This window comes from Chionomys nivalis, chromosome 20, assembly GCF_950005125.1.
Source record: "Chionomys nivalis chromosome 20, mChiNiv1.1, whole genome shotgun sequence".
Taxonomy (NCBI): Eukaryota; Metazoa; Chordata; class Mammalia; order Rodentia; family Cricetidae; genus Chionomys; species Chionomys nivalis.
In genome coordinates, this window is record NC_080105.1 from 6,192,061 (window position 1) to 6,219,366 (window position 27,306).

General features: G+C 51.9%; 1 protein-coding gene across 1 annotated transcript in view; it reads right to left on the reverse strand.

The window, feature by feature from the left end:
- Ell (elongation factor for RNA polymerase II) overlaps positions 1-26,928 on the reverse strand; it is a 57,094-nt gene extending 30,166 nt beyond the window's left edge. Inside the window, exon 1 of the mRNA XM_057752847.1 lies at positions 26,775-26,928. Within this exon, the coding sequence (XP_057608830.1) occupies positions 26,775-26,909 (135 nt within the window). The 5' untranslated portion in view covers positions 26,910-26,928. The remainder of the gene's footprint in view (positions 1-26,774) is intronic.
- Between the last annotated feature and the right edge of the window lie 378 nt (positions 26,929-27,306).

Sequence of the window (27,306 nt, forward strand, 5' to 3'; positions counted from 1 at the left end):
GACAAAGGTCAAGTGCTGGCTAGTTTTATGTCTATTTGACACAAGCTGGGGTCATCTGAAGAGGGAGCCTAGCCGGGCGGTGGTGGCACACGCCTTTAATCCCAGCACTTGGGAGGCAGAGGCAGGTGGATCTCTGTGAGTTCGAGACCAGCCTGGTCTACAAGAGCTAGTTCCAGGACAGGCTCCAAAACCACAGAGAAACCCTGTCTCGAAAAAACAAAAAAAAAAAAAAAAAAAGAGGGAGCCTCAACTGAGAAAATGTCCCATGAGACTGGACTTTAGAAAAACCCATAGGGCATTTTCTTAATTAGTGATGGGTTTGGGAAGGCCCAGCCCATGGAGGTCCTGGGTTCTATAAGAAAGGAGGCTGAGCAGGCCATGGGGAGCAAGTTAAGCAGCATAGCCTCTGCATCAGTTCCACCTCCAGGGCCTGCCCGTGTGAGTGACAGTGACTGCAAGTGCAGGGCAGTGGACTGTCCAGGCAGGGACCTGCCCCGCTGCAGTCCAGGGATGCTGCCTTCAAAGTCCCATAGTTTGTGGTACCACCTCCACAGCAAGAAATAAAGTCCCATGGGCCAGGTGATAGCAGGTGTGACACTTCCTGAGATCTTAGCAATTTCTACACTGGCTCCCAGTGCATGTGGGAGGTCACTAGTGGTGGGTGCTGGAGAAGCTATATGGCTAAGGAGTCACTATCCCTAGGGTTGGTTGGAGGAGACATCCTCCCTGGTCCTATCGGGTTAACAAGTTTGACTATGTGCTGTGGGCAGGCAGCAGCAATGGTCATATTCTTTGGGGACAGAGGACACAGCTGTGAGCCAGCGGGTTGGCATGGCCACTGTACTTGGCTGATAGCACCGCAGGGTCCACACTGAGAAGAGGCTGAGAGACAGTTGACTTCAGATCCTATAGGCACTGGGCCTGGATGCCCTAAGCACTGACCCATTCCTGGATTCCTGGAACAGGGATGGTAGTGGGAGTAGGGGAGGCTGGTGCCAAGATACCCTTACCCCACCCCCACACTCCACGCCTGGACCCCAAAGGCAAACATCAGGACACAGGGCCTGGAATCCTCTCCATCTCTAGAGAACAGCTAGGGTGAGGCAACAGGAAAGTTTGTGCATGCCCTAAGGCAGGGGACAGTTTACAGAGTGTGGCTGAGGCTCAGCTGACCACTGAGAGATGGGGGTGGGGAGAAGGTGCTCACACTCACCACCCGGGAAGGTCCAGAGGGAAGCTAACTAGCGTCCTGACCCACCTTGGGAATTTTAGGGGAAGAAAGACTATGACCCTTTCACTGAGCAAAAGGACAGAGTGTTAGTGTCCAGGCTTCCTGGTGGCTGCCACAGGAAAGTCATTGTGGATCATAGACGAGACCCTGATTCACAAAGAAGGGAGGAGGGTGAACTCCAGACCAAGGGGCTGGAGTTCAACTGGTAGAGGACATACCTAGCAGGCATGAGGCCCTGGACTCCATCCTCAGCACTCCATAAACTACTTATGGTGGCGCACACCTGTAATCCCAGCATTTGAGAGGCAGAGGCAAGAGATCAATCAGGTCATCCTTGCCTATGCAGCAAGTTAGAAGACAGATATGTGACGGATGGGTCATATCTAGAGCCAGACAAGGCTGGGTGAGGGTGGCAGAGCATGCTGTGCCCTTTCCTGGAGCCAGGAGCTTCACAGCTTTTATGTCAACCCTGCTGAGCACTGTCCCCACACCCACCCACATCCTACTCCATCCAGGACAGAAGACCAGGGAAAGGAGGGTGTGGATCCCTTCTAGCAGTCCTCGGGGCACCAGGCCACAGGCTGTCCTCTCAGAGGGAAGGCTGAAGGGGCTGAGCTCTAGCCAGAGACCTCCCCTTTCCAGTAAAGCCCAGCCTGTTGGGCAATGCTGCTAAGGAATTCTCCTTTGGTTTCCTGGCAGGATAAGTGTGGTCGCCAAGGCTGTGGACCCTGGTGGGAACAGTGCCTCTGTGTGAATGACTAGAGCTTGGGAGCCAGGCCCACAGCTGTGGCACTGTCCAACTGAGCAGGCAAACTGCTGAGCCTGATGCATTTAGTGACCTCACTCATGGTAGGTACGTTTGTCTAACTCAAGGAGGGACCCAGCAAGCTCACAGTGGAACATCTTGAGGAAGACTCTTTTTGTTGTTTATTTCTAAACAGGGTTTCCCTGTGTGGCCCTGGCTGTCCTACCTGCCTCTTCGAGCAAGATTCTTAAAGCCATAAATGAAGACACAACCCAGCAGGAACCACCACCCTCCTGCAGCCTTGGGCAGAAAAGCTCAAGCACTATGGCTACCCAGAGCCCAGTCCTGATGTCAAGCCTCCTCAAAGTCTTTTTCTGTCCCTGTGAATGTGTCTTTTCTGAAGTGTCCATGGAGTCACACAGTGCATGCGATCTGTGGTTGTGTAACAAATCCTCTGACCTGGGAGCTCCAACACCAAAACCTGTCCTGTCCTGGGTCAGTGTCACTGGGTTGAAGCAGAGGCAGTCCCTTCTAGCATCCTTCCTGTGACTGTCACTTTAATTTCTGCCACTCTCTATGAGACAGTGTTTTTCTGTGTACCTCTGGCTGTCCTGGACCTCAGAGATCCACCTGCTTCTGCCTCCTGGGTGCTGGGATTAAAGTGTGTACCACCACTGCCCGGCTGGAATTTCTTTTTCTTGTAAGCAGTTCTCACACATTTCTGGCCTGCCTCAATTTACAACGTAGCTGGGAATGACTCAGAACTGTTGGTCTTCTGCCCGGTGCCTGAGTATGTGGTGCCGCAGTCTGTAGCTCTGTAAGGCTTTGCTGACCTGGAACTCACTACCTACACCAGGGCAGCCTCCAGTGTTCATCAGTCCTCCTGCTCCTGTGTCTAGAGTGCCAAGAAGGCAGGTGTGTATCAACACACCCTAGCTTTTCTTTTTTTCCTTTTTTGTTTTTTTTGTTTTGTTTTGTTTTGTTTTGTTTCAAGACAGGGTATCTCTGTGTAGTCCTGGCTGTCCTCTAACTCAGAAATCCGCCCGCCTTTGCCTCCTGAGAGCTGGGATTAAAGGCGTGCACCACCACACCCAGCTCTCCTTTTTGGCTTTTAAAGTCAAGAATTTTGCTATTTAACCATGGTGGGCCCAATCCCTTGATCCTCCTGCATCAGCTCCCACCTGCCTGGACGACAGTGTGCCCACCACCTTCAGTCAACTTTACATATATTACACACAAAATCCAGGGGCAGCACCAAGTGCTGGGCCCGCTCTAGGCGCCATGATCCCACATGAGTGGCTCCTGTTCTGGATGTCCTAACTTTCTTGTTTATTTTTTTTCCTTGTTTCATCTTTTTTTTTTTTTTTTTTTTTTGGTTTTTCGAGACAGGGTTTCTCTGTGGTTTTGGAGCCTATCCTGGAACTAGCTCTTATAGATCAGGCTGGTCTTGAACTCACAGAGATCCGCCTGCCTCTGCCTCCCAAGTGCTGGGATTAAAGGCGTGCGCCACCACCGCCCAGCCCTCCTTGTTTCATCTTTAAAGAAGGGTCTCAAACTCCTGATTCATCTGCCTCCACCTCCCTGAGATGACAGGCATGTGCCAGCATCCCCAGCTTTTTCTTTTTCTTTTCTTTATTTTTTGAGACAGGGTTTATCTGCAGCTTTTGAGACAGTCCTGGTACTAGCTCTTGTAGACCAGGCTGGTCTCAAACTCACAGAGATCCACCTGCCTCTGCCTCCCGAGTGCTGGGATTAAAGGCGTGCGCCACCAATGCCCGGCCTCCCCAGCTGTTCCTTTTTTTAAAATATTTATTTATTTATTTTGTATGCAATATTCTGTCTGTGTGTATGCCTGCAGGCCAGAAGAGGGCACCAGACCCCATTACAGATGATTGTGAGCCACCATGTGGTTGCTGGGAATTGAACTCAGGACCTTTGGAAGAGCAGGCAATGCTCTTAACCTCTGAGCCATCTCTCCAGCCCCCCAGCTGTTACTAAAAAAAAAAAAAAAAAACCAAAGACTATTTTTTGAAAAGCTGTGTTTTATTATGTTTCATCAGTATTTTGTGGTCACTATTTAATTCTTTTTCTTTTTGAGACTATGTATCACTATGTGGCCCTGGCTGTCCTCATAGAGATCTGCCTGTATGCGCTACCACTCTGCTGAAAAGCCATGTTTTCTAATAATCTCCCAAATAACCATCTACCTAAACTCCCTGCAGGGGTTGTGTCCACCTCCAGAGCAGCTTTCTCAGACAGCCACACTTCCAGTCCACTGACCCCAACAATGTCATAGCCAGGACATTATCTAGATCTGCCTCCAAAGATGTTGCTAAGCACATAGAGCAGATACTGGCCTGTCTCACTCATAGGGTCCTATCACTCCTGCTGGATGTCAGGACAGTTCCTATGCTGCCCCATGAGCCCTCTGAGGAAACCACACCAATCAGCAGTCACTTCACACCCCCTTTAACTGAAAGGTCCACCCCCAATCTCGACCACAGGACAAGCCAGAAAAGACATGGACTGAACGAGGGTGTGGGGATCCAGCCTCACAGGACAGCAAGTTCTGTTATCCCTAAACAACCCCAGCCTGGCCACCACACCATTTGATCTCACCCGGATGTTGCAACTCAACCCCACTCATGACCTGCATGCAACTTCAGAACTTTGCTAAACAACATATCACCTCCCAGCAGGCCTGTGCACTCAACCACAGCCCTTGACCTCCCTAGGACACCTCCCAGACTGACCTCCAGAGAGCTAGGGTCCCTGGGCCAACCCAAGGCCCCACCTTGCTGACTACCTACAAACACAATGGCAGGTACTAGTGCCCACCCTAGGTCTTTGGGGTCCTCAGGCACAGAATTCCCTGAGACTGAGTTCCTCAGTCAAATAAAGTCATGGCAAATGCACACGAGTCACCTTCTCAGACTCATGGGCCTGTGCTATCTGACAGGTTCAGCTCCAGGTGCTGCTGCCTCTGTCCCTTGCAAGGGACTTTGCCCACTGTACCCATGCTGTGGCCTGCAGAGCCTGCATGAGCAGTAACATTAGTCGGGAGAGGAAGTGTATCAGAGGGACTATCCCAGGTTGCATGTACCGTGTCCTATCTCAGGGTGACACACCCTGATCTCTGGCCAGTCTATGCAGAAGCTGATGCCAAGCATCTGCCTACTAGCATTCTGCTTTAGGAAGATGACTCACCCAAGCACAGAGAGCCACATAAAATGTCCCAGAAGCCAAGCACTGGAGCACAATCAGGCCCCTACCCCCACACCAGCTCCTCAGTTGGCTTTGACAGAAGGGCCCATGGAGAAGCCTGAATGCAGGAGACACACTGTGACAGGTCATGCTGCCAGAGTCTGCTCAGAGTGGGTGTGGGAGCTCAGTAAGGGAGCAGAGATGCATGGGCAGCTGCATCCAGAACCCCTCACAAAGCAGGCTATGATCAGACCCAAAGTCAGCTAGGGCAAGCAAGCCCAACTTAAACATGAAGAAAGGCAGGTTCTTTGGGGGCTGGAGAGACCGCTCAGCGGTTAAGAGCTTTGCCTGCTCTTCCAAAGGTCCTGAGTTCAATTCTCGGCAACCACATAATGGCTCACAACCATCTGTAATGAGGTCTGGTGCCCTCTTCTGACCTGCAGGCATACACAGAGACAGAACATTGTATACATAATAAATAAATATTAAAAAAAAAAAAGAAAGGCAGGTTCTTTGCTAAGACAGGGTATGAGGTAATGCTGTTGACACCTGTCCCTGGGTCCCCAGCACTTAAAAGCTGTCTGTGGGGGTGGGGGAAAAAAAAAAGCTGTCTGTGGTGGCTACCCATGGGGATGGCTGGGAGGACTGCAGGCTGGACTCCTCAGTTCTCTCTTGGCAGCTGTTTATCATCTGCCTTGAGACAAAAATGGGCTGATCTTCAAGGTAACAAGATCAGCATGAGATGGAGCCAGCTGGGCTCCTCTGCACAGAGCTCTCCAGTTGACAATCCCAGGAAATAGTCACTTTCGGGAAGTTTCTCAATTCTTTCGGGTCAGGAGATTACCGAGGAGAGTGAGGAATGAATACATGCCTGTCAACCTGTGTGCCCAAGCCTTTATGTAACTCAAGCCTCCACCACCTCACATCTCAGATTCTGGCCCCACCGACCAGGCCCCAGTCTCCTCAGAAGAAAGCCTCTGCAGCACATCTGTCCTCAGCCCAAATGTCTGGACAGTGGCAAGCCTGGCCTTGCAGCCCTGAAGCGCCTATACAGGGACACAGTCGGGTGGCCCATGTCCCTGTTTAGATTGTTTCTTGCAGCCACCTACCTGGCTGACTCCCAGATTGTGGGTGACTTCGCCCTATCACAGTATGGTGGGCTCAAGTGCCAGAAGTCCATCCTAACATTTTTGATCCTTGAGCTAACAGCCTGGCATGGGGATCCCTAGGTGTGGCTAAGCAGAGGCACACAATGACATTGATCACACATGCAGCCCTGGTGTCCTATGACCCCTAGTCACCAGGAGCAGCTGGGCCAGGGAGGACACAGTCCTATGACCTGCTGGCTGGTTCTCACAGAACAGCCTTCCTGGTCCCAGGAATGTTTTAGAAACCAACTCAGACACAAATCTGCCACCCAGAACACCCAAGGCCCTCCCACCCACATACACTCTACACATGGGTGCACATGCAAGCACATACACACAGAGACTATCTGTGCACAGACACATCTACTTGCTTTCCCAACCCTGGGGTACAGCTGGACTCTGGTATACCACCTAGACACACTGGGGTCTCTGAAGAAGGAGGTGACCACAAGCTCCAGAATCCAGTATTGGCCCGAGCCCACACCACAGCTCACTTCCCACTGTTTCCCAGCACCGAGACAGAAAGGAGCAGCCCAGTACACTGGCTGTGGAGGAGATGCTGACAGTATCAGCCAGCGAGGGCAGGGCCTTGTGAGAACACTAGTTCCAGGATGGTACCCATGAGCCTGGTACCTGGGACCACAGAAGATGCCTGGGTGTCACAGGACCCCCAAGGGAGGACTGAGTAAGAGAACCTGCCAAGGTTGAGGACAAACGGCAGGGCAGAGTGAAGTCTATAGGGGAAGGCAGTCTTCATCAATACTCCATAGGCTCCATCCTCGAGGGAATTGAGGCTCAGACAGTTCAGCAAGTCAGAAGCGCGCTTCAGTGGGCCGAAAACAGTGAAAACTGCAGAGACCAGGCCTGCAACAGCCAGGCACATTTCCTCCTCTCCCTGGCTTTGCTGAGTACTCCGTGCCCTTGCCCATAAGGGCACACCAGGTGCCAACAGGCAGGAGGTGGCTTTTACTGTAGTCTGTGACACCAAGTTTCTGCCCATGATGGTGAGAAGTCACTACATAACTGAGATAATGGCCAACGCTACTGACACTGCAGAAAGCCAGCAAGGATGTGGTGACAGGGAGCTCTCAGCACCACCATGCGTATGTGGCACAGCCACTGTCACGGGTAACATCCCATTAAGACAAATGGCAGGTGCTACTTTGAGGTCCCTGTGGTGGCCCACGAGTGACTCAGTTTCCCTCTGGAGTCCGTTCTGGCTTAAAAGTCATTTGAGTTTAGCTTGCCTGTTCTGCTTGCTCCAAATATCCTTGACCAAGTTCTGGTTAAGCCCATGGGAAAGAACACATTATCTACTAAGACACAGGCTGGTGAATGCCAGCCGAGGGCACACAGATAGAAGATACTGCTTGCTCAAGGACAGGAACGGCCTTGCGGTTGGATATTGACTGACTGTCTATGTTTGTACAGAAGCAGGCTCAAAGATAAACTCACGGCTGTGCAGTCCCCCATCCAGGTCCCCTAGCTGGCTCTGTTGGAGCAGGTACTGACAACCCCTCACTGCCTGGGAGTGCAGGTGCCCACACAGAAGCACGGCAGCCATCATGTGAGCGGTGGTGGCACACACCTACAGTCCCTTCAGTCAGGAGGCAGAGGTAGAAGGATCAGGAACTCAAGGCAAAGCCTTGCCTATACAGCAAGCTAGCAGGCAGCTCTGGCTATGTTATCCTTGACCCTGCCTCAAGCAAACAAAACAAAAGCACAGTCCAGGCCAGGGAGATGGCTCATTGGGTAAAGCACAAACTACAAAGCCTGACTAGCTGAGTTCAAGCCTGGACCAGAGGAAGACATGGAAGACATCAGTAATCCTAGCACCCCTATGTCCAGAAAAGCACAGACAGGAGAATTTCCTTGGAGCTGGTGGGTGCCTGCCTCTGCAGGATAGTGGACACTCATAAAATGTCCACTGTTCTGTTGTGAGACAAGGCTCACTGGGTAATGTTGACCAGGTGGGCCTCAAACCTCGTGTGTGCTGGGATTAAAGGCATGTGTCAAAAAGTGGAAAACACAGATATCCTTGGGTATGTGGGTTTTGGGGGGGAGACATGTCATGGAGCAGATGAGTAAACTGTATTCTAATACAACAGGGTAGGCTGACCATAATGACACAGACCCAGTATCCCCAGTACATGGAAAGGAGTTCAAAGACCCTATCTCAAAATTACCAAAACAAGGGGCTGGAGAGGTGGTTTGGTGGTTAAGGACATTTACTGCTCTTGCAGAAGACTTGGGTTCTATATTCACACGGAGGCCATCTGTAAATCCAGTCCCAGGAGCCCCAGCCCCTCTTCTGAGGTCTGAGGGCACTGGTGGACAGACACAAACTCAGGGCACATATGCATCAAATTACATAAACATTAAAAAAAGAAAAAAGAAAAAAGGATAAGCAGAGCTGGAGACACACAGCTGTCGCTCCAGCACTTAGAAGGAGGTAGAGACGGGAGCTCATGGCATCCTGCACAACAGAGTTCAGGACTAGTCAGGGTATGTGAGCCACTTCAAAAGCAACTAGCTGCTCCAATGGGCGAGTACTGAATGAAGGGACAGGGTGGGGAAATCCGCATGGCTGCACTGGTGGCTTCGACACTCTGCATTCATCATATTTCATAGAAACAAACGCACTTGGGCTTGCTTGTTTGAACACGATGGGTCCCTTCAGGCTCAGTGTTTTTCTACATCCAGTCCCTGCTGGTGTCACTGTGTTCAAAGCAGAGTCACTAAGGAGTGAGGCCTAGCCGGGGAAGCGGGGAAACTGGGGGCAGGCTTTCCCTAGCCCAGCCCCACTTGCAGCCTGAGCTGTCTTTTGTTTTATTTTTAAAGATTTATTTATTTATTACATATACAGTGTTCTGCTTGTATGTATACTTGCAGGCCAGAAGAGGGCACCAGATCTCATTACAGATGGTTGTGAGCCACCATGTGGTTGCTGGGAATTGAACTCAGGACCTCTGGAAGAGCAGTCAGTGCTCTTAACCTCTGAGCCACCTCTCCAGACCCTGAGCTGTGTTTTCTATGTTGTCACAGTGTGAGCAACCACAGTGCCTGCCACCACACACCAAACCACTTCAGCCATGAGAAGAGTAACTCCTGCAGGGGCCAGCCCACGAGTGGGACTGCAGTGAGAAGCCAGTAGGAAGGCTAGAGAAGGAAGTACGTGGAACAGAGTGCCAGAAAACTAGTGAGCATTTCCCATCGCCTGTTCATGCTGTGTCCTGGCCATGAACCTGGCTACATTCTGCCTGTACACAGGCTTTCAGGAGTGTACCTAAAACTAACAAAATAAGCTGGGCACAACAGTGCAGCCTTTAATCCCAGCCTGGTCTACATAGTGAGTTCCATGCCAGCCAGAGCTGTACAGTGAGACCCACACTCAGCCAACAAACAAACTAGAATAAACTGGAAGAGGAAATTTCAGGAGCGCAGAGGCCCAAGCTGTGGGGTGGTCACTCCTCACCTGCTCTCAGTCAGACTTCAGGGAGAGAGCAGAGAGAGTGGAGCATGTGCAGTGTGGAGAGGTAAAGGGCAGGTTTAAAGTGGACAAGGGGGCTTTGTACAAAACATAGCAGGGCTGTGACTGCTCAGAGCTCAGTGAGAGGTGACATGGACTTGGCTTCAGTACAACAGAAGTGCCTTGCAGGCCAGCCCCCACACCTAAAGACTCCTGGAGAGAGCAGAGAACCCCTTTGCATGTAGCAGGGAGGCCCTGAGAGGCACAGGGTTGGGAAAGTGAGGCCTCAGGGACACCGGGATGCCAGGATGGTCAGGAACATAGGACACTGTGCTGGTTAGGTTTCTTTTATCAACTTGACAAAAGCCATCGTGATCTGGGAAAAGGGAATGTCACATGAGGAGTCAGCTCCATTAGACTGACCTGTATGCAAGTCTGGAGGCATAGCATGTTCTTGATTAATGATTCATGTGGGCAATGCCAGCAGGTGGTCGTGGGTGGTATAAGAAAGCAGACTGAGCAAACCAGTAAGCAGCATTCCCCCAAGGCCTTTGTTTCTGCTCCTGTCTTGAGTTCCTGCCCTGACGTCCCTTGACAACAGATTTCAACTATAAGCTAGAATAAACCCTTTCCTTTACATGTTGCTTTTGGTCAGTTTTATCAAATCAAAAGAAAGCAAACTCACATAGATGTCTAGCGAGGAAAGCTGTAGGCACAAAGCAGAGCAGGCCCAAAAGAAAGGTTCCACTTGGCACAGGTCATGGGCTGCTCTGGGCTGCTCAAGTCTTCAAAGGCCAGAAGGCTCATGCAGGCCAGACTCACTATGTAGGTGAAGGTGACCTTGAACCTTCTATAACAATAGGCAGGGCACCCCCACGTCTGGTTTTGGGCCTCAGAGACTCAGCAGAGATTCTGACTTTTAAAAAATGTTGAAACCTTTGTAACTGTAGGGATCTGGGTTGTGAGACCCGGATCAGTTTGTCATGAATGGTTCCCACAGGTTCATGTGTGGGCACACTCTTCCCCAAGCCAATGGTGTTGCTTGTGTGTATTTTCGGTGGGATGTGCTTTAGGAAGTAGTCTGGTGGAGGAAGTGGGTCACTGAGGGGAGATTCTGAGGGGTACAGGTCAGCCCTGCTTCCCATCTGCTACTACCATATGACCTGTTTCAGGGCTCCCCAGCATGCTGGCTGTATGCCCTCAGGAGAAAGTCGGAAGGTGTTTTGTTGTGACAGAATGGTGCTGTGAACTCTGCCCTGCTGCAGTGCCATGGAGGCGAGAGAAAGGCCTCTTTTAACAGTCCACTGTATGTTGCTGTGAGATTAAAACTGTTCTAATGTGTTGGGGGTGCTGAGGCTGCAGTTTGGTGGGCAGAGTGCTCACCAAGCACATGTCTGGCCCTGGCTTCTGGCTCCCACAACACACAGGAACTGCACACCCCTCACTCAGCACTCAGGGGCTCAGTAGGGAAGATTAGGAGCTCAAGATCATGCTCACCCTCAGAGACTCTAAGGCAAGTCTGGCCTTTATCTGACTGCCTTTAAATAAATAAAGACCTTAATTCTCCATATAAACATATTGTGTCCTCCAAACTTCCTACCAACAAGAATGACCAAGTAGAACCATTACATGCTGTTTCTCAGAGATGAGGTCTGGGGTGTGCAGACCCTGGGGAAGCAGCAGCTGTGCGCCACGCTGTACACCACCGAATGCTATAAGGACCTCTGTTGGGAAGGCAGAGCCCACCAGGACCAGGACAGGTTTCAACCAGCTCTAATGGGGCAGAGTTTCTTTCCCCACCTTGGGCATCAGGCAACCAAGAGGTCCCTGTGCTGGTGTTCGGGGCCAGCAGAAGGGCTGCAGGAGAACAAGTCTCACACACAGAAGCCCTGCCTCACTCGACCTTTCCAAGTAGGAACGACACATGGGCCCTAGAAGTAGCTGAGCTTAGAATGTCCTAGTCCAACATGTGTGACCTCAATAAGATACTCAGGTTCATGTTCCAGGACAGCCAGGACTGTTACAAAGAGAAACCCTGTCTCAAAACAACAACAACAACAAAAATACACACACACACACACTCAGCTTCTCTGTGTTTTATCACAGAGAAGTAGAAATCTAACTCACTTGGGGAAACAGTGTGTGTAACAGCCCCAGCTGCACACAAAACAATACATATGCCAGCATGCACAGACACACACAACACACACACAACACACACACACAACACACACAGTCTTAGTTCCCTTCAACTCCTGATTTGTTTTACTGAATGTTCCTATAAAATCCTCAAACAAAACAACACCTAATTTGATAAAGGGACCTAGGCCAGCCCTGTAGATAGCCCAAGTGAGGAAGAGAACCCACAGCCTGGCATGGGACTTTGATGACAGGCTTGCCTCCTGCAGCCACAGAATCCCATGTGTACAGCACTTGGAAGGCAGAAGCAAATGATCTCTGTGAGTTCAAGGCCAGTCTGACAGTCTACACATTGAGTTAGTTCAAGGACAGTCAAAGTTATGTGGAGAACCCTTGTCCCCCCCCAAAAAAAAAAACAACAGCAACAACAACAAGAACAAAAAAAAACCCAAGAGGGCTGGAGAGATGGTTCAGTGGTTAAGAGCACTGTTTATACTCTTCCAGAGGACCTGAATTCAATTCCCAGCACCCACATAGCAACTCACAACTGTCTGTAACTCCAGTTCCAGGGGATCCAGAACCTTTACACAGACATACATTCAGGCAAAACACCAATGCACATAAAATAAAAATAAATTAAAAAAAAAAAAAAAGAAAATCCAACAACAAAAAAATCCATGTGCTGCTCACCCTGTTGCTCTCCAGTCAAGGTCACAGTGTAACCAAAGGGACAAGGGCCAGAAGTGCTGGACAAACTAAAAATGCCCACTGGCTGCCTCAACAAAGAAAGGAAGAGTGGGCTGGCTTTTCCCAAAACTGTTTCATGACCTAGAAATCACCCAGCAAGGTGCAAAGTGCTGGGCAAGGCCATCAAGGAAGCTACTTGGGCTCTGACTTCATGTCACCCAAAGCAGCAGACACTGACTGAAGATCAGTGCACATCTGGGAGGCACACAGAGCTCAGGGGAGGGCAGCAGGCACACTTCACCTGCTCTGTCAACTCTGCATGTCCTAACAATCTACACACCAAGTAACCCAAACTCAAGGCAGGGAGGCCCACTTATCTAGCATGAGCAGACAGAGCCAGCTTTCCAAAGTAGTGAATCTCTCACCACCCATCAAGCTGACACAACAGAAGCCAGGTGCAAGGGGGTCACCTGAGCCAGGAGCACAGCCATGATCAACTAGACACCAGTGGGAAGCAACATAAGCATTTTGCATGAGTGAGAAGTGCACAGAAGCCACTGGAGACAAACCAGAGCTACGATAGATTCCACTCAGTGTCTGGCACAGGAGGAACCAGGGGGTGAAGGAGAGAAAGCCCTGGAGGTGCACCCAGAGAGAGAAGAGATAGTCTAGATGGTCAGATCCATGGGGACAATAGCAACCTGCTGCCCACAAAGGGAAACCCTAACCCAGGCCAAAGGAAGCCCATCCATTGTATGTGCTTAGTGGTCCATACACAGGATCCCAGCACAGGACAGACTGAGACAGAAGGATCCCACAAATAGCAGCCTGGGCTGTAAAGTAAGACCGAGTCTCAAAAAAGAGGTCCAGGAAATAGCTCAGTGTGTAAAGTGCTTGCTACACAAGTCAGAGCTTAAGTTCAGCCCACAGACCCCACACAACAGTGGAAGGGAACCAAGTGACTCTATAGTCCTTTGGCCTGAAAAGATGCTTATAGCATGTGTGACCCCCATATATACATACACATGTATTTTCATTATAAAACCCTGTCTTGGGCCGGGCAGTGGTGGCGCACACCTTTAATCCCAGCACTTGGGAGGCAGAGGCAGGCAGATCTCTGTGAGTTCGAGACCAGCCTGGTCTACAAGAGCTAGTTCCAGGACAGGCTCCAAAACCACAGAGAAACCCTGTCTCGAAAAACCAAAAAATAAAATAAAATAAAATAAAATAAAATAAAACCTTGTCTGGTCTGGAACTCATTATATAGACCAGGCTGGTTTGAACTCACAGAGTGCCTCTACGAGCATTGAAAGTGTGTTACCTTCCAGCTGGAAGGAAAGGCGTGCCACTGACTCTCCCAGGCCATGAGTGTGGTGACAGCTGTGCCTTCCAGTGTTTCCCTTCCATTTTAAGAACTGACTTCCCATCAAATATTAGGTGTGCCATCTAGGTAATACAGGGACCAGGGACAGGACAGTCCTGAGCTGGCTCACGAGCCACACACCCCACCCTCCTAACATAGGGCTTTCCTGTATTCAGACGCCCATCCTAAGAACAGTGGGGCAAACCTGTGGGCATTCCCAATGGGTACTATGACACCCTCGTCACCTTCACTAGCACACACCACATCATTTTAGCCTCCTGCTTGACCACAAGTGGCTAAGGGCCACAGTTGTCCCAGGACAGTAGAGACAGGGACTGCAGTGGTCAGAAGCACCTCCTGTGGAGAGTGGGACTGTTGAACCAAGTGACGGCCACGCCTCCTCCGGTCTAGACAGTGCAGCCTTGCCAGCTACACACCCCTCATCACCTCGGTCTTGAGTCAACCATGGTGTTCATCTGCCTCCCAAGGGAGACCAGGGACCTGGGCTTCAGAGCAAAGGCACCTGGCTATCCCTGGCTGCCTGTCAAGCACAAGCAGAGACAGCCCCACAGAGCAGATCAGAGCTAAGGACCAGGAGAGCTACAAACAGGACTCCTGTTGCCACCTCACAAAGGTCCCTTAGTGACTGAGCTTGTTCCCACTAAGCCACCCTTCAGCTTCTAGGACATCAAAGGTCCACGGGTGGCACTAGCATGGGGACTGAAGGACTGGGGCCTGCACTGGCCCTCAGTCCAGCCTACCTCACAAATCTGGATCACAGATGCATGGGGGTAGGCAGATTCTATTGGTGTACGCCAGGCTGCTGCCCTGGTGTGGCCACACCTTAGATAAAGTACCTGGCCTGCAGAGTCCTGCTGTAGGCACCCTCAGGCTCCCAGTTGCAGGCCACCTCACTCTAACTGGGGAGAGGCATGTGACGAGGATGGGCACACCTGCAGCTCTCCTGAGCTTCAGGCCCTGTCCTAGGGGACCACAGCCATCCTCACTGGTCATCCCTGTCATCTCACAAGGCAGCCAGGTTTCCAATGTACTCACACAATAGAGGAGAATGGGAAGGAAGAGAAGGTGGAAACATTTGGGGTCCCAGGGCAGATAGTCATCAAAGCCACAACTCTGGGCAGTCCTCCTACGGAGACAGGAGCGGCCTCTGCCCCGTGGAGCTACAGCAGTTGTGGCCAGGGCCCTATCCACTATATCAGGCTCTGCAGACCCCTGCTCTGGAGGGATGGAGGCTGACCTTCCTAGGTGAGAGAAAACAGTGCATCTTCCCTGGGGGAAGTGCTGTGACAAAGAGAGAAAGCAGGAGAGGACAGCAGGGAGGACCAGATCACAGCCCCAGTCTGCTCAGGACAGCTGGCTTCCTACCCATGGGCAGCCCAACAGAGAAGCCTTGTCATTTGGGACGGGAGGAATGAGGGTCCAGTCCCTCCCCTAAGGAAGCTGGGATCCTGAGACAGGCTATCACAGCCTCCACTGTCCCTTCCCCATCTCAAATGTCCCCTGAGCCAAGCACATTTCCCTGGAACAAGTGGTGGATGCCTCACGCCAACTCCAAAAATAGAGTCACGGGAAAAGAACACACTCTGCTAGCTGCAGCCTGCCCCTGCCCTCAGACAGCTCCCAGGGAGGTTTCCACCAGTCACACTATCCTGAGTGCTGGCCACCTGGAAACCTAAGGACACACGGAAAAGCAGGAGCCCTAAGCAGACCCACCAGGAGACTCCTGGAGTTCAACTCTCACAGACATTCACTCCCCCCAGTTGTCCAGGCTGTGGAACCACCACCAGACAGCCACCCTCTATGGAGGCAGCAGCCACTGGCAGAGCGTAGGGACTGCAGTCAATGCCCAGAACGAGGCAACAGACAAAAGGCGAAGCTCCCTTACCCAGACTGCAAGGCTCCAGCCCACCAGGGACCAGTGTGGAGATACATCTGCTTTTAAACAACAGAAGTTAGACCCAGCTCAGATACCCAGGTGTTCCCTAGGTCCCTCTGCAAGCAGCATAGGCGTGTCACTGTCCTGCAGCATCTGTGGAGTATCCTGGGGTGGAGGTGCCCCCAATAAGCATGTTGGGGAAGCCGATGTCATCCATGCAGACGATGTGATGTAGATGGTCACTCTCTCCAAGTATCTACTGTTAACACGACAACACCGGAACCAAGGGACTCTCTCCCCAGTCAGTACAACCCTCGGACCACAGCTTGGGGAATGAGGTCTATAGAGGAGGGCAGGGCCAATACTCCCAGCTTAACAGCCTATTCCATACATGATGTCATGCTAAAACTTATCTACAAAGACAGGGCAGTGTGGCAAGACCCCTTGGATCATGGCTTGGTTTAGGGCAACAATCACATGGTCAGGGTCCTCTCCATCCACTGAGCCAAGGGCAGCACAGGAGGAGCTTCCCCACACAGCTGTGGCAGCAGAGGCTGTAAGGACCCTCTAAAAAACAGGGCAGTCAGAAGACCATCAGGATCCCGGGAACAAGTCTGCAGACAAGCCGAGCACAGGAGACACCCAGGGTCCTCTCCCGAGGGTGGGCACTGACTGTGGATATGACAGTGTCCTCATCATCTCAGACCCTTGCTGGGACCTGAAGTCATGCCAGGATGTGGGGAGACCACGAGGTCCATAGCAGGAAGTGTAATTTCCTTGAAAAACCGCTGTTTAAGAACAAGAAGGAAGGAGTCAGGAGTGGGGGCGGGGGTGGCACAGATATGACCCAGCACTGTGGCAGAAGGACCTCAAGTTTTGAGGCAGCCTGAGCTACACACAGAAACCCTACCTTAAAAAAAAACAAAAACAAAAACAAAAAAACAGAAAGAAGGGCTGGGCAGTGGTGGTTCCCAGCACTTGGGAAGTAGAGGAAGGTAGGTCTCTGTGAGTTCGAGACCAGCCTGGTCTACAAAGCGAGTTTCAGGACAGCTAGGACTGTTACACAGAAAAATGCTGTCTCACAAAAAAATATAAATAAAATAAAAAACCAGAGGGGGGGGCCTGTGTTCAGTTCTTGGAACCCATGAAGATGGAAGGAAAAGAACCAACTCACAAAGCAGTTCTTTGAGTTCCATATGTGTGCCATGACATGCGTATTGCCCATTCTCAAACCATGGTAATAAACTAGTGAGAGCCAGCTCTGGTGGTGCATGCCTTTAATCCAGTACCCAGGAGGCAGAGGCAGGTGGATCTCTCTGAGTTCTGAGGCCAGCCTGGTCTACGCAGCAAGTTCCAGGGAGCCAAGACTACATAGAGAAGAGATCCTACTTGAAAAAAACAAACAAACAAAAAAAACCCAAACCAAAAACAAACTTGTGAGAGAGAAGTAGGGGGCATGAAAGAGACAGAGACAGACGGGGGTGGGGGGGGGAACCAGTCGGGGAAAGGCAAGGAGACCTTGAGTTACTGGGCCTGAAACTTGGCACAGCACTAGGAAGGGCAGGTGAGAACTGTCTCAGCCCACAGATCAGCTCCTGAACTGAGGCCTGCGCTGGCGTTTGCAGGGCAGAGCAGTCATGTTACCCATGTGCACCTGCACACTGAGACACGCCAGATGGAGGCCACTCCAGAAACTCTCATCCTTCCTTCCCTCCTTCCCACTCACCTCCAGCCAGCAATGGGGAGAGATGACACATAGGAAAGGAGGCAAGCAGGCCTGGGAGCCAAGGCTGTCCCACTTGTCTGACCCCCCAGAGTCCTGGAGCTTCTGACTTCACAGCCTTGGGCCTGCTCCAGCCAGGAGAAATCACAGTCCCCACAGTCCACCTTTCCCTTTCACAGTGCCCACTGCCAACCTCTAGCCAAGGGGACTGGCAAAGCTGAATCTGCCGTCAAGCAGGTGACACCGCCAGGGCCTGTGGCCCATCAGAGTCCTGCTGCTGTAAGGTGGGGAGCTGTGAGGATTGAGCCCCTCTTCCCCTCCGTGGGTTACAGGCCATCAAGGCTCTCCCCAAGCCTCTTCATCTTGTATCCCAAGGGTACTAATGGTTTGACAGTCTTTCCAGCAATAGGCAGTGGTCACACCACCTCACTAACTCAGGGAGGCCACTCGGCTCTTCCTCTCACTCAGCCCTCCAGAACAACAGCCCAAGCCAATCTCCTGTGGTAAAGGTACTTGCCTTCAAGCCTGACAATCTGAGTCTGCTCCTAGATCTACATGAAGATGGTAGAAGAGATTCCAGTGTTGTCCTGACTGTCACATTGCTGTGGACATGCATACTCATGCACATACATGTGCATGCGCGCGCGCACACACACATGCACACACACCACTTCTAATAAAACCCAGGAAATGTGTAAGAGAAGGGGCTTACACTTAAGAGCAGTTAAGAGCACTGGCTACTCTTGCAGAGGACCTGGGTTCACTTCCCACCACCAACAGCAGGTGGCTCACAACTACCTCTAATTCCAGTTCGAGGGGATCCGAAGTGTCTGCATTCTGCTGGCACCTGTAGATGTGTGTGACACACACACAATAGCCCTTACTTACTGAAAAGATAAATCTAGCCAACCGCGGTGGCACACACCTTTAATCCTAGCACTCGGGAGGCAGAGGCAGGTGGATCTCTGTGAGTTTCAGGTCAGCCTTGTTAAAAGAGCGAGTTCTAGGACTGGCAACAAAGCTATACAGAGAAACCCTATCTCAAAAATACCCAAATAAATAAATCAAGATAAATCTAAAGGAAAAATGGCAAGAATAGCTGTAACTATAAGTGATATTTTATTTATGTTTTAATAAATAGTTAGCCTAAAGATCAAAAGGGCAAAGCTAAGCCACTAGAGGTCGGGCAGTGGGGACACACATCTTTAATCCCAGGATTTGGGAGAGGCAGATGGAGCTCTGTGATTTCAAGGCCCACTCTGGGCTACACAAGACCAATGCTGAAAACAAATCCAGATAGTGATGGTTCACACCTTTAATCCTAATACTAGTGAGTTTTGCGCCTTTAATCCCAGCACTAGTGGGAATATAAAATGGGAGAAGTTTAGTCTGTTAGTCTGTGATTACCCAGCCTTGGTAGAGGTAAGACTTCTCTAGTGGCTTGGCTGCTTTGCTTTTCTGGTTTTCAGGTTGAACGCCAATTTCTGCTCTGGATTTTTATTATTCGTGCTACACATCACAGTGGCACACCTGTCATTCAGCACTGGAGTGAGAGGAGCACATGCAAACTTGAAGACAGTCTGGGCTGTGCATGGCGGCACATGTCTAGCACTCAGGAGGCAAAGGCAAGGGGTTCTCTATGAGTTCAAGGACAGCTTGGGCTTTGTAGAGAGTCCCTTTCTCAAAACAAACAAATAAAAACACAGCAAGCTGCCCAGGAGGTAGACATTGAAGCATCTCCCATGCTAAGGAGGAAATGGCTGCGCACACTGAAAACAACACAGGGTCTCCCAGAAGTTTCTGGTGATCTCTTAGGACCTGCAGCCTGCTCAGAGGGAGCCATGCAGGCACCAAGGAGGTCCACCATCCTGTTACCTGAATGATCTGTGGCATGGGCACAGAAGGCACAGCACTGGGCCCCTGCTTTTAGAGGGCACAGTGGTAATAAGAGCAGGGCCATGTCTAATAGACAGGCACCATCTACTGTCCCCACAGACACCAAGGTCCCAGGGTGGCACAGTGGCCTTGAGGAACCATAACCAGAAATCGTCCCTTAGCTTTTTAAGAGGGAAAGGGCTTTGCCACACCCTCTCCAAGCAGGTAGGACAGTGGCTAGGGAAGAATTCAGCAGAACATATCAAGAGTAGCATTTCCAGCGGGGCAGTGGTGGCGCACACCTTTTTAATCTCAGCACTCAAGAGGCAGAGGCAGGCAGATCTCTGAGGTCGAGGCCAGCCTGGTCTACGGAGTGAGTTCCAGGACAGACAGGGCTACACAGAGAAACCCTGCCTCAAAAAACAAACAACAAAAAGAGACACAGAGAGAGAAAAGAGTGGCATCCCCACACTGAGCTTAGTCCTCCATGCAAAAGGCAGCCAGAAGAACTCCAGGAACCGCACCCGCAGCTGAGTCCTGGGGGGCTACTGCAAAGTCTGCTGCCACACACGACTACAGGTGTGGCCCAGGAATCGATGAGGCCTTCCAGCCACCTTCTCTGCATTTCCAGTCATACTTGCCCAGGTGATGGTTTTCAAGGGACTCAACATCAGGTATGTCAGCACATGGTATTGGTGGTGACTGGCCCTGTGGTAGTCAGATGTGAGAGGTGCTGAGGCCTGGACTGGGGCAACCAGGAGGACAGGCTATTTCACAATGCCACACCCATTCAAACTGCCTTCACACCAGAAGACTGTACGTAATGGTGCCTGTCACCCTGAGTTCACTCCCTCGGACCTCTGTGGTGGAAAGAGAACACTCTTACAAGTTGTCCTCTGATTTACACACACACAAACCATGGCACACATGCACACGCAACAATAAAAAACTCTATACTTGCACACGTGTGGCCAAGGGTTCTAGTCCATGCTAAGTACCTGAGTGGTGAAATCCAGCTCCATAAAGAGAAACACAGGGATAGAGAGAGAAAAGAAAAAGGAGTTGGGGAAAAAGAGAAGGGAAAGAAGGGAGGGAAGGAGAAAGAGAAGGCTATGGGACACACCTGTTACCCCAGCACCAAGGAGGCAGAGCCAGGAGGAGGCAGCTCTGGGCCAGCCTGGCTCTAAGGGAGATAGCCACCTTCTCAGACATGCCTCATGCACTTGCCCTCGGGCCCACTCCTGGGTGCTGTCCCAGCCCAGGCCCCGGAGCTCCTGCCTATAACCTCCTCTGGGCCTCGCCGTACCTCTCGTGGGGACCAGACTAGTGGCTCCCAGCACTGAGCCTCCTCCTCAAGACCTATGACTTCATGGACCTTCCTAGGACACCGTCAGCAGAGTCACTCACTACTCAAGGTTCCCACAGCAGTATCCCCAGGATCACACACCACATCTAGCAATACATGTCTGACCAAGGAATAGGGAGACCTGTTGCATACACAGCGGTGGAGGGTGCAGACATCAAAATGAAGAGCTCGGGAGGCTGAGGTATTCAGTGGTCACTATCTGCCTAGCATGCTCTAGAGCCTGGATTCTATCCCCAGGCTACAAAGATGAAAGTGAGGGACTGGGCAAATGGAAGGAGAAAGGCGGAGTCAGAGAGCCTCCATAGAGCCACCAGAGACACACGCAGATTGGAACTTTAGCCGGTAAGCCACAGCTACGTGGCGATACACAGATTAATAGAAATGAGTTAAATTAATATAAGTGTTAGCCAATAAGAAGCTAGAGCTAATGGGTCAAGCAGCGATTTAGTTAATACAGTTTCTGTCGCCTTTAATCCCAGCACTTGGGAGGCAGAGGCAGGTGAATCTCTGTGAGTTCGAGACCAACCTGGTCTGCAAGAGCTAGTTCTAGGACAGGCTCCAAAGCCACAGAGAAAAAAAAAATACAGTTTCTGTGTGATTATTTCGGGTCTAAGTTAGCCGGGTGGCTGGAACAAACAAGCGGGCCCTCCTCCTACAAACACCCATTCACACAAAATAAAAATTAAAACAGAGCAGCCAGGAAAGCTTGTGCTGCAGTGCAGTTCATTGGGGCCAACCACACAGGCTTCAGTTTAAGGGACAATAAACTCTATGACTAGGGAAGAAAGAGACAAAATCGCATGCATGTCTGACCACCAAAAGTATGTGGCGGGGTGGCGCACCCCTTTAATCCCAGCACTCGGGAGGCAGAGGCAGATGATCTCTGAGTTCGAGGCCAGCCTGGTCTACAGATAAAGTTGCAGGACAGTCAAAGCTACACAGAAAAACCCTGTCTCAGGGGATGGGGGAAGGGAGACAGGAATGCACCACAGGCTGCTGGGACAGTCACAACTGTTTTCTGTGGGCCTCCTCTCTGTGCTAGCTGTGCACAGAGTAAAAAGGAGACAGCTCCCCATGTGCTGCAACAGACATATATGGACTCTGGGGATCACTGGATGCCAGCCCCCACCCCAAACCCTTGGGCCTGGTTACTCCTTGGCCAGGGAGACTCCTGCCTGCAGGATGTCATTAGAGCACAGGGCTATGACACTAGTGTGGGGCAGTTTCCTCAGGATGGCCTATTTGGACACCAGCTTTTCTTTTTATTGAACCGTGACACAACAATGGGTGTGGTGGCAAACACCTGTCATCCAAGTACTTGGGAAGCAGAGAGAGGGCCAGCTAGTGCTACATGACATCTGTCTAAGAAAAGAAAAAAAAATGAAAACAAACTATCCACCTGCTAGACACTAGTGTGAGGTCACCATGGGAACGCAGAGCTGCACAAATGTACATATGTGACTCAGAGCACCCAGGTCAATCAGCAGGACTCCAGTGTGTGCCCATTAGCCCCATTCTGGGGTCTCCTGTGGGTCCGGTTTGGGCATAGGGACTAGCAGAGTAGGGAAAAGTAGCCACGTTTTCCATGCTGGGTAGTTCCTCCTTCAAGGCCGCCAGGATGTCACAATCCTGGTGCGCTATCAAAACTGCTTGCAGGGTGATGAACTCTGGCCTGCAGATGAGTCAACAGATGGGTTGGTTCTGAGTGCCTGCTGTTTACACACAGTCACCGTGGCCGCAGGCAGGCAGCCGGAAGCAAAGCCAAGGGTCAGAGTGGCCAGGGAGGAGTCAAGTCGTTGGCACACACCCATCACCCCCAAAGACTCGAGCGCCAGGCTGTTTCCCTCTTTCTCTAGTCCTCTGAGGAATTCGGCCTCAGCACCATCCAGCACCTACCCTACAACACACATGGGAACCCACACCCCAGCAGGCCAAAGGTATGAGGCCACCACACTTCTGATGCCCACACCAATGTATGGCCAACCCTTCCTGGCAGAGCCACAGCCCTTCTGAGGCCTTGATGCCTGGCTTCTGAGCTACCTCCCTGCTTAAAGGTCTTGAGAGGTGATTCTGCATCTAGAGCCACCACCCATGACTTCACCTGAAGACTGGACACTGCTCCCCGATGGGGCTGACTGGGATGAATAACACAGGACAAGCAGGGAACAAGAGAAGGTGATCCTGTCACACTCCAGCTTTCTCTGAAAACAGGGCACAACACAGACATGCCAGTAAGGTGGCACGATCCCTCAGTCACCAAGTCTCTCTAGGGTACAAGCAGACTGACCTGAGACTCATGAGCACTGAGAGAAGGCCTGGGACAGGGGGTTGGTGATGTGCTTCAAGGTTCATCAGCCTCTGGACAAAGTGGGAGCCACCAGCCCACTGTCAGGGCACTGTCCAATTCCAAAAGGCTGGAATCCCCAGGGATAGCAGAGCCACACCAGGAAGATGCAGGCTGAACTGGGGCGCCTCTTGCCCCATACTCAGTTTTCCCCATGGTGCAACACAGTGAGCCAGGGCTTCCATGCCCTTCTAGGTCCTACATGACCATCACAGCCCTACTTCTCTCCTTATTACATCTACCCTGGTGGATCTCCCTTGCTCAGCTCTGCCAACTCTTGAGGATTCTAGAACATCCGGTGTAATGAGAGGCACATCTCAGCGCCTCTGGGCCCAAAGGCCAGCCCTATGCTGACAGGAGAGAGGGTGGGTCCAGAAGGTGGCCTCCTACAGCCCAGTGACAGCCCCAGGAACATGAGGCCACAGCAGAATCTCAGTACAAGCTGGGCTCTAGTGGGAGCAGACCTCTGCAGACCTAAGGAGGACCTGGAGTTGCAGATGTCAGGCCTCTGCTAGCCCACATCCACTCAAGGCTCTGGACGTGGACTCCGCTTAAACCCTCAATTTCCCCTGACCTCTCTGTGCATTTCTACCAAGGACAAGGTGAGGACACATGGCCACAGAGCCCACCTAGCCAACAAAGATGAACAAGAGTGGAATAGATGGAGGCAGGGTCCCCATCTCATAGCTGTCAGGGCATGCCTCTCAGCAGCAACAAGCTGTCCTGAAAGGATAAGAAGACCACATTTCCTTAGCTCTCCTAAATGCACACCTACTGAATCCCAAAACACAAAGATGAAGTGTCACATCAGCACCAGTTTGGTTTCGGGGACTTTTTTTTTTTTTTTTTTTTTGGTTTTTCGAGACAGGGTTTCTCTGTGGTTTTGGAGCCTGTCCTGGAACTAGCTCTTGTAGACCAGGCTGGTCTCGAACTCACAGAGATCCGCCTGCCTCTGCCTCCCAAGTGCTGGGATTAAAGGCGCGCGCCACCACCGCCCGGCTCGGGGACTTTTTATTAGGTTGTTTAGCTCAGGCTGGCCTTGAGCTCCTCATCCTACCCAGCCCTGGGACCCTAGGCAGTATGCCTTTTTTCTTTTTCTTTTTTTTTTTTAACATTAGAAGAGAAAAAGACCCAAGTCCCAGGTGAAATGAGCTCTGGTCATCTCTATGGCTGCACCTTGAACTGGCATGGCCTCCTGTTGCAGTATAGGTCACCACACATTCCCAACCCTCTACTGAGGTATGCCCAGCTCCTTCCCTAGGCCACACACAGCCATTCCACAGTCAGTTCCTCTCAAGCTTCTGCTCTGGCTACACATGAAGGTAAGAAAAATCTCCTGGAGATTCAAAATAAAATATAGGATTGTACTGGGGCATGACTGCCAATGCAGTGCAGGGAAGCTAGGCAGGAGAGTTCACGACCAGCTTGGACTACAGAAGAGGACCATGTCTTTAAGAAAAAAAGTAAGAACTGGTGGCCCAGCTCAATAGTGAGCAGCTGCTGGGAAGCGAGTGACTGACCTGAAGCAGGCAGAAGAGCACGAGTGGCACTGCTCCGTGAACATCATCACCGACATGTCTCCAAGTCCCTCCCAGGCTCACCATTGCAAACCTGCCCCTCCTGCTGTCAGCGCACCCTGTCTCAGCCCCCTCCATGCTCAGAGGGTAAGCTCAAATCCAGGCCAGGCATGGCACACACCTTTAGTCCCAGCACTCGGGAGGCAGAGGCAGGCGGATCTCTGTGAGTTCGAGGCCAGCCTGGTCTACAGAGAGAGCTCCGGAACAGCCAGGACTACACAGAGAAACCCTGTCTCGGAAAACTAAACAAGTAATTTATCTCTGAAGCTGGGCCAGTGGTGGGTACCTGTCTGCTATCTTGGCACTTAAGAGTCATGAGTTTGAGCCGGGCGGTGGTGGCGCACGCCTTTAATCCCAGCACTTGGGAGGCAGAGGCAGGCGAATCTCTGTGAGTTCGAGACCAGCCTGATCTACAAGAGCTAGTTCCAGGACAGGCTCCAAAACCACAGAGAAACCCTGTCTCAAAAAACAAAAAACAAAACAAAAAAAAGAAGAAAAAAAAGAGTCATGAGTTTGAGACCAACCTAGGATAGCGTGAAGTTCCTATGCTGACAAGAGATTAAACTTCAAAGTCACCTTGCCAGTTAAATGCCCTGTCAGCTTTCCAGATAAACACAGGGTTGTACTGCCCCAAAATTGAATGCTGCCAGCCACACGGCACAGGCACCCTCGTTGTCAGCTGCGGCCACACACAGCTGGCTTCCTTGGGGCACATGCATGTGGCCTATAGTTCCATAAGCGCCCTCACATGAGGAAGACCAAGCTTACTTAGGGGATGTAATGCACACCCAAAATTCAAAATAACAGTATGACGGTGATGCTGGAGAGAAGGCTGCAGGGGCATCGGGGCAAGGGCTGGCAGCACTGCCACCAGGTACCAAGTCCACCTGACAGTGGTGACTCACACTCTAGTCCAGCTGTTTCTGGGAAAAGCCCTGCTCCTCCAGTACTAGTCAGAATGGCCCAAGGGGAAAGACTCCAACCAGGAAAAGCGGCTGGGCTGGTCAACCAGAGGCTACCACCCAAATCCCCAACACCTCTTCCTCCTCACCTGCAGGGGCGCTTTCTGTCTCAAGGTGTGGAACCTGACAAAGGAAGAACTAATCTTTTCCCAAAGAAATCGGATCCTGTTCTAGAAAGAAGGAAACTGAGACCCTGACACAGGCAGGAAGTGGCTCAAAAGAAGTGATGGGAAGACAGGTGGGAAGAGGTAGGCTCCCCAGAAGGCTGAATGGGGAAGAAATTCCTAGCTTGGCCAATGATGCTGCGCATGTCCCAGGCAGGAAGGAAACCACATTCCTTCCTAGTTACTCTCTGCTCACTCGTCCGCGTCAACACCCCCTGCGCCAACACAGGCAAACACACGTCCCAGAAACAGACCCAGCACCCCAGTCACTTTAAGGTGAAGCCTGAAACCACTTGCCCTGGGGACCTGCAACTTCTGTCCCAGTGGACGCAGGGTGGTGCCAAGACCTGGGTGGAGCATTCAGGTGAGACCCGGAGGGAGGCACACTGCTGGGGTCCCCGCCCCACCCCCAAGCCAGGAGGAAGCACCAAAAGGCTTCCAATTCTCCCAGACGACGGGTGGACTACGAGAGGGAACGACCAAATGCGGTGGAACTGCTGCCTCCTCCCGAGTGCCCAGCCAGAGGAAGCCACCATGCCTAGCTAACATCACCTCAGTTTTGTTAAACTGAAAAAACACAACGGCCTCGTCCAAAAGTCTCCAGCGACACAAGGTGACCTGAGGAGACAGGGTCTGGGATCCCTTCTAAGAGTGGGTCCAGGCACGCCTGTCATCTCAGCGCTGAAGAAGCTGAGGCAGGAGGATGGTCGTCAGTCCAAGGCCAACCTGAGCTACACAGGAAGGACATGCTTTATAAAAAGCGAAAGCAGATTCAAAATAAACCTGAAGGATGTCACTGGGGTTGGCCAAGTGTCGCCAGGTGTGGACGCGGCCTTGTGCCCACGGCGCAGCCCGCCCGCCAGAACGCCGCGCCGCTCACCTGATGAGCCCGGTAGCTCTCGAAAGCCTTCAGGGCACTGTCGGTCAGCTTCACATGGAACACCGACACCCTGCTGCCATCGCTCACGCGCCCGCACGACAGCCCGTAGCTCCGAGCCTCCTTCAGCGCCGCCATCTTGTAACCATCACTCCCCGCCCCCTCCTCGGCCGCTGCGCCCGCACGCCGGCCCGCCCTCCCCGCCGCCCGGCCCGCCCTCCGCCGCGAGGTATTATTCATGAGCCGGCTCGGCCACGCCCCCCGAAGGGCGCCCAGTTGGACCGGGTGGCCTGAGGCCACGCCCCGAGGTCTCGCGAGGCCGGTCAGCGGGGCGGCGCGGGCGGCGCTGGCGGCGGGCTGGGCTGTTTACGAGAAGAGGCTGGCTCCGCATCCCGACGATTGCGTCCCCGCCGGCCGGCGGTCTCGAACTTGTTTGTCAGCAGTAACCGGCGAGATAACCACGCCCCTCGCCTCAGGGAGCCCGCCCCCTCTCAGGGAAGACCTGTAGACGCCGGCCGCGGTGGCCACGCCTCCC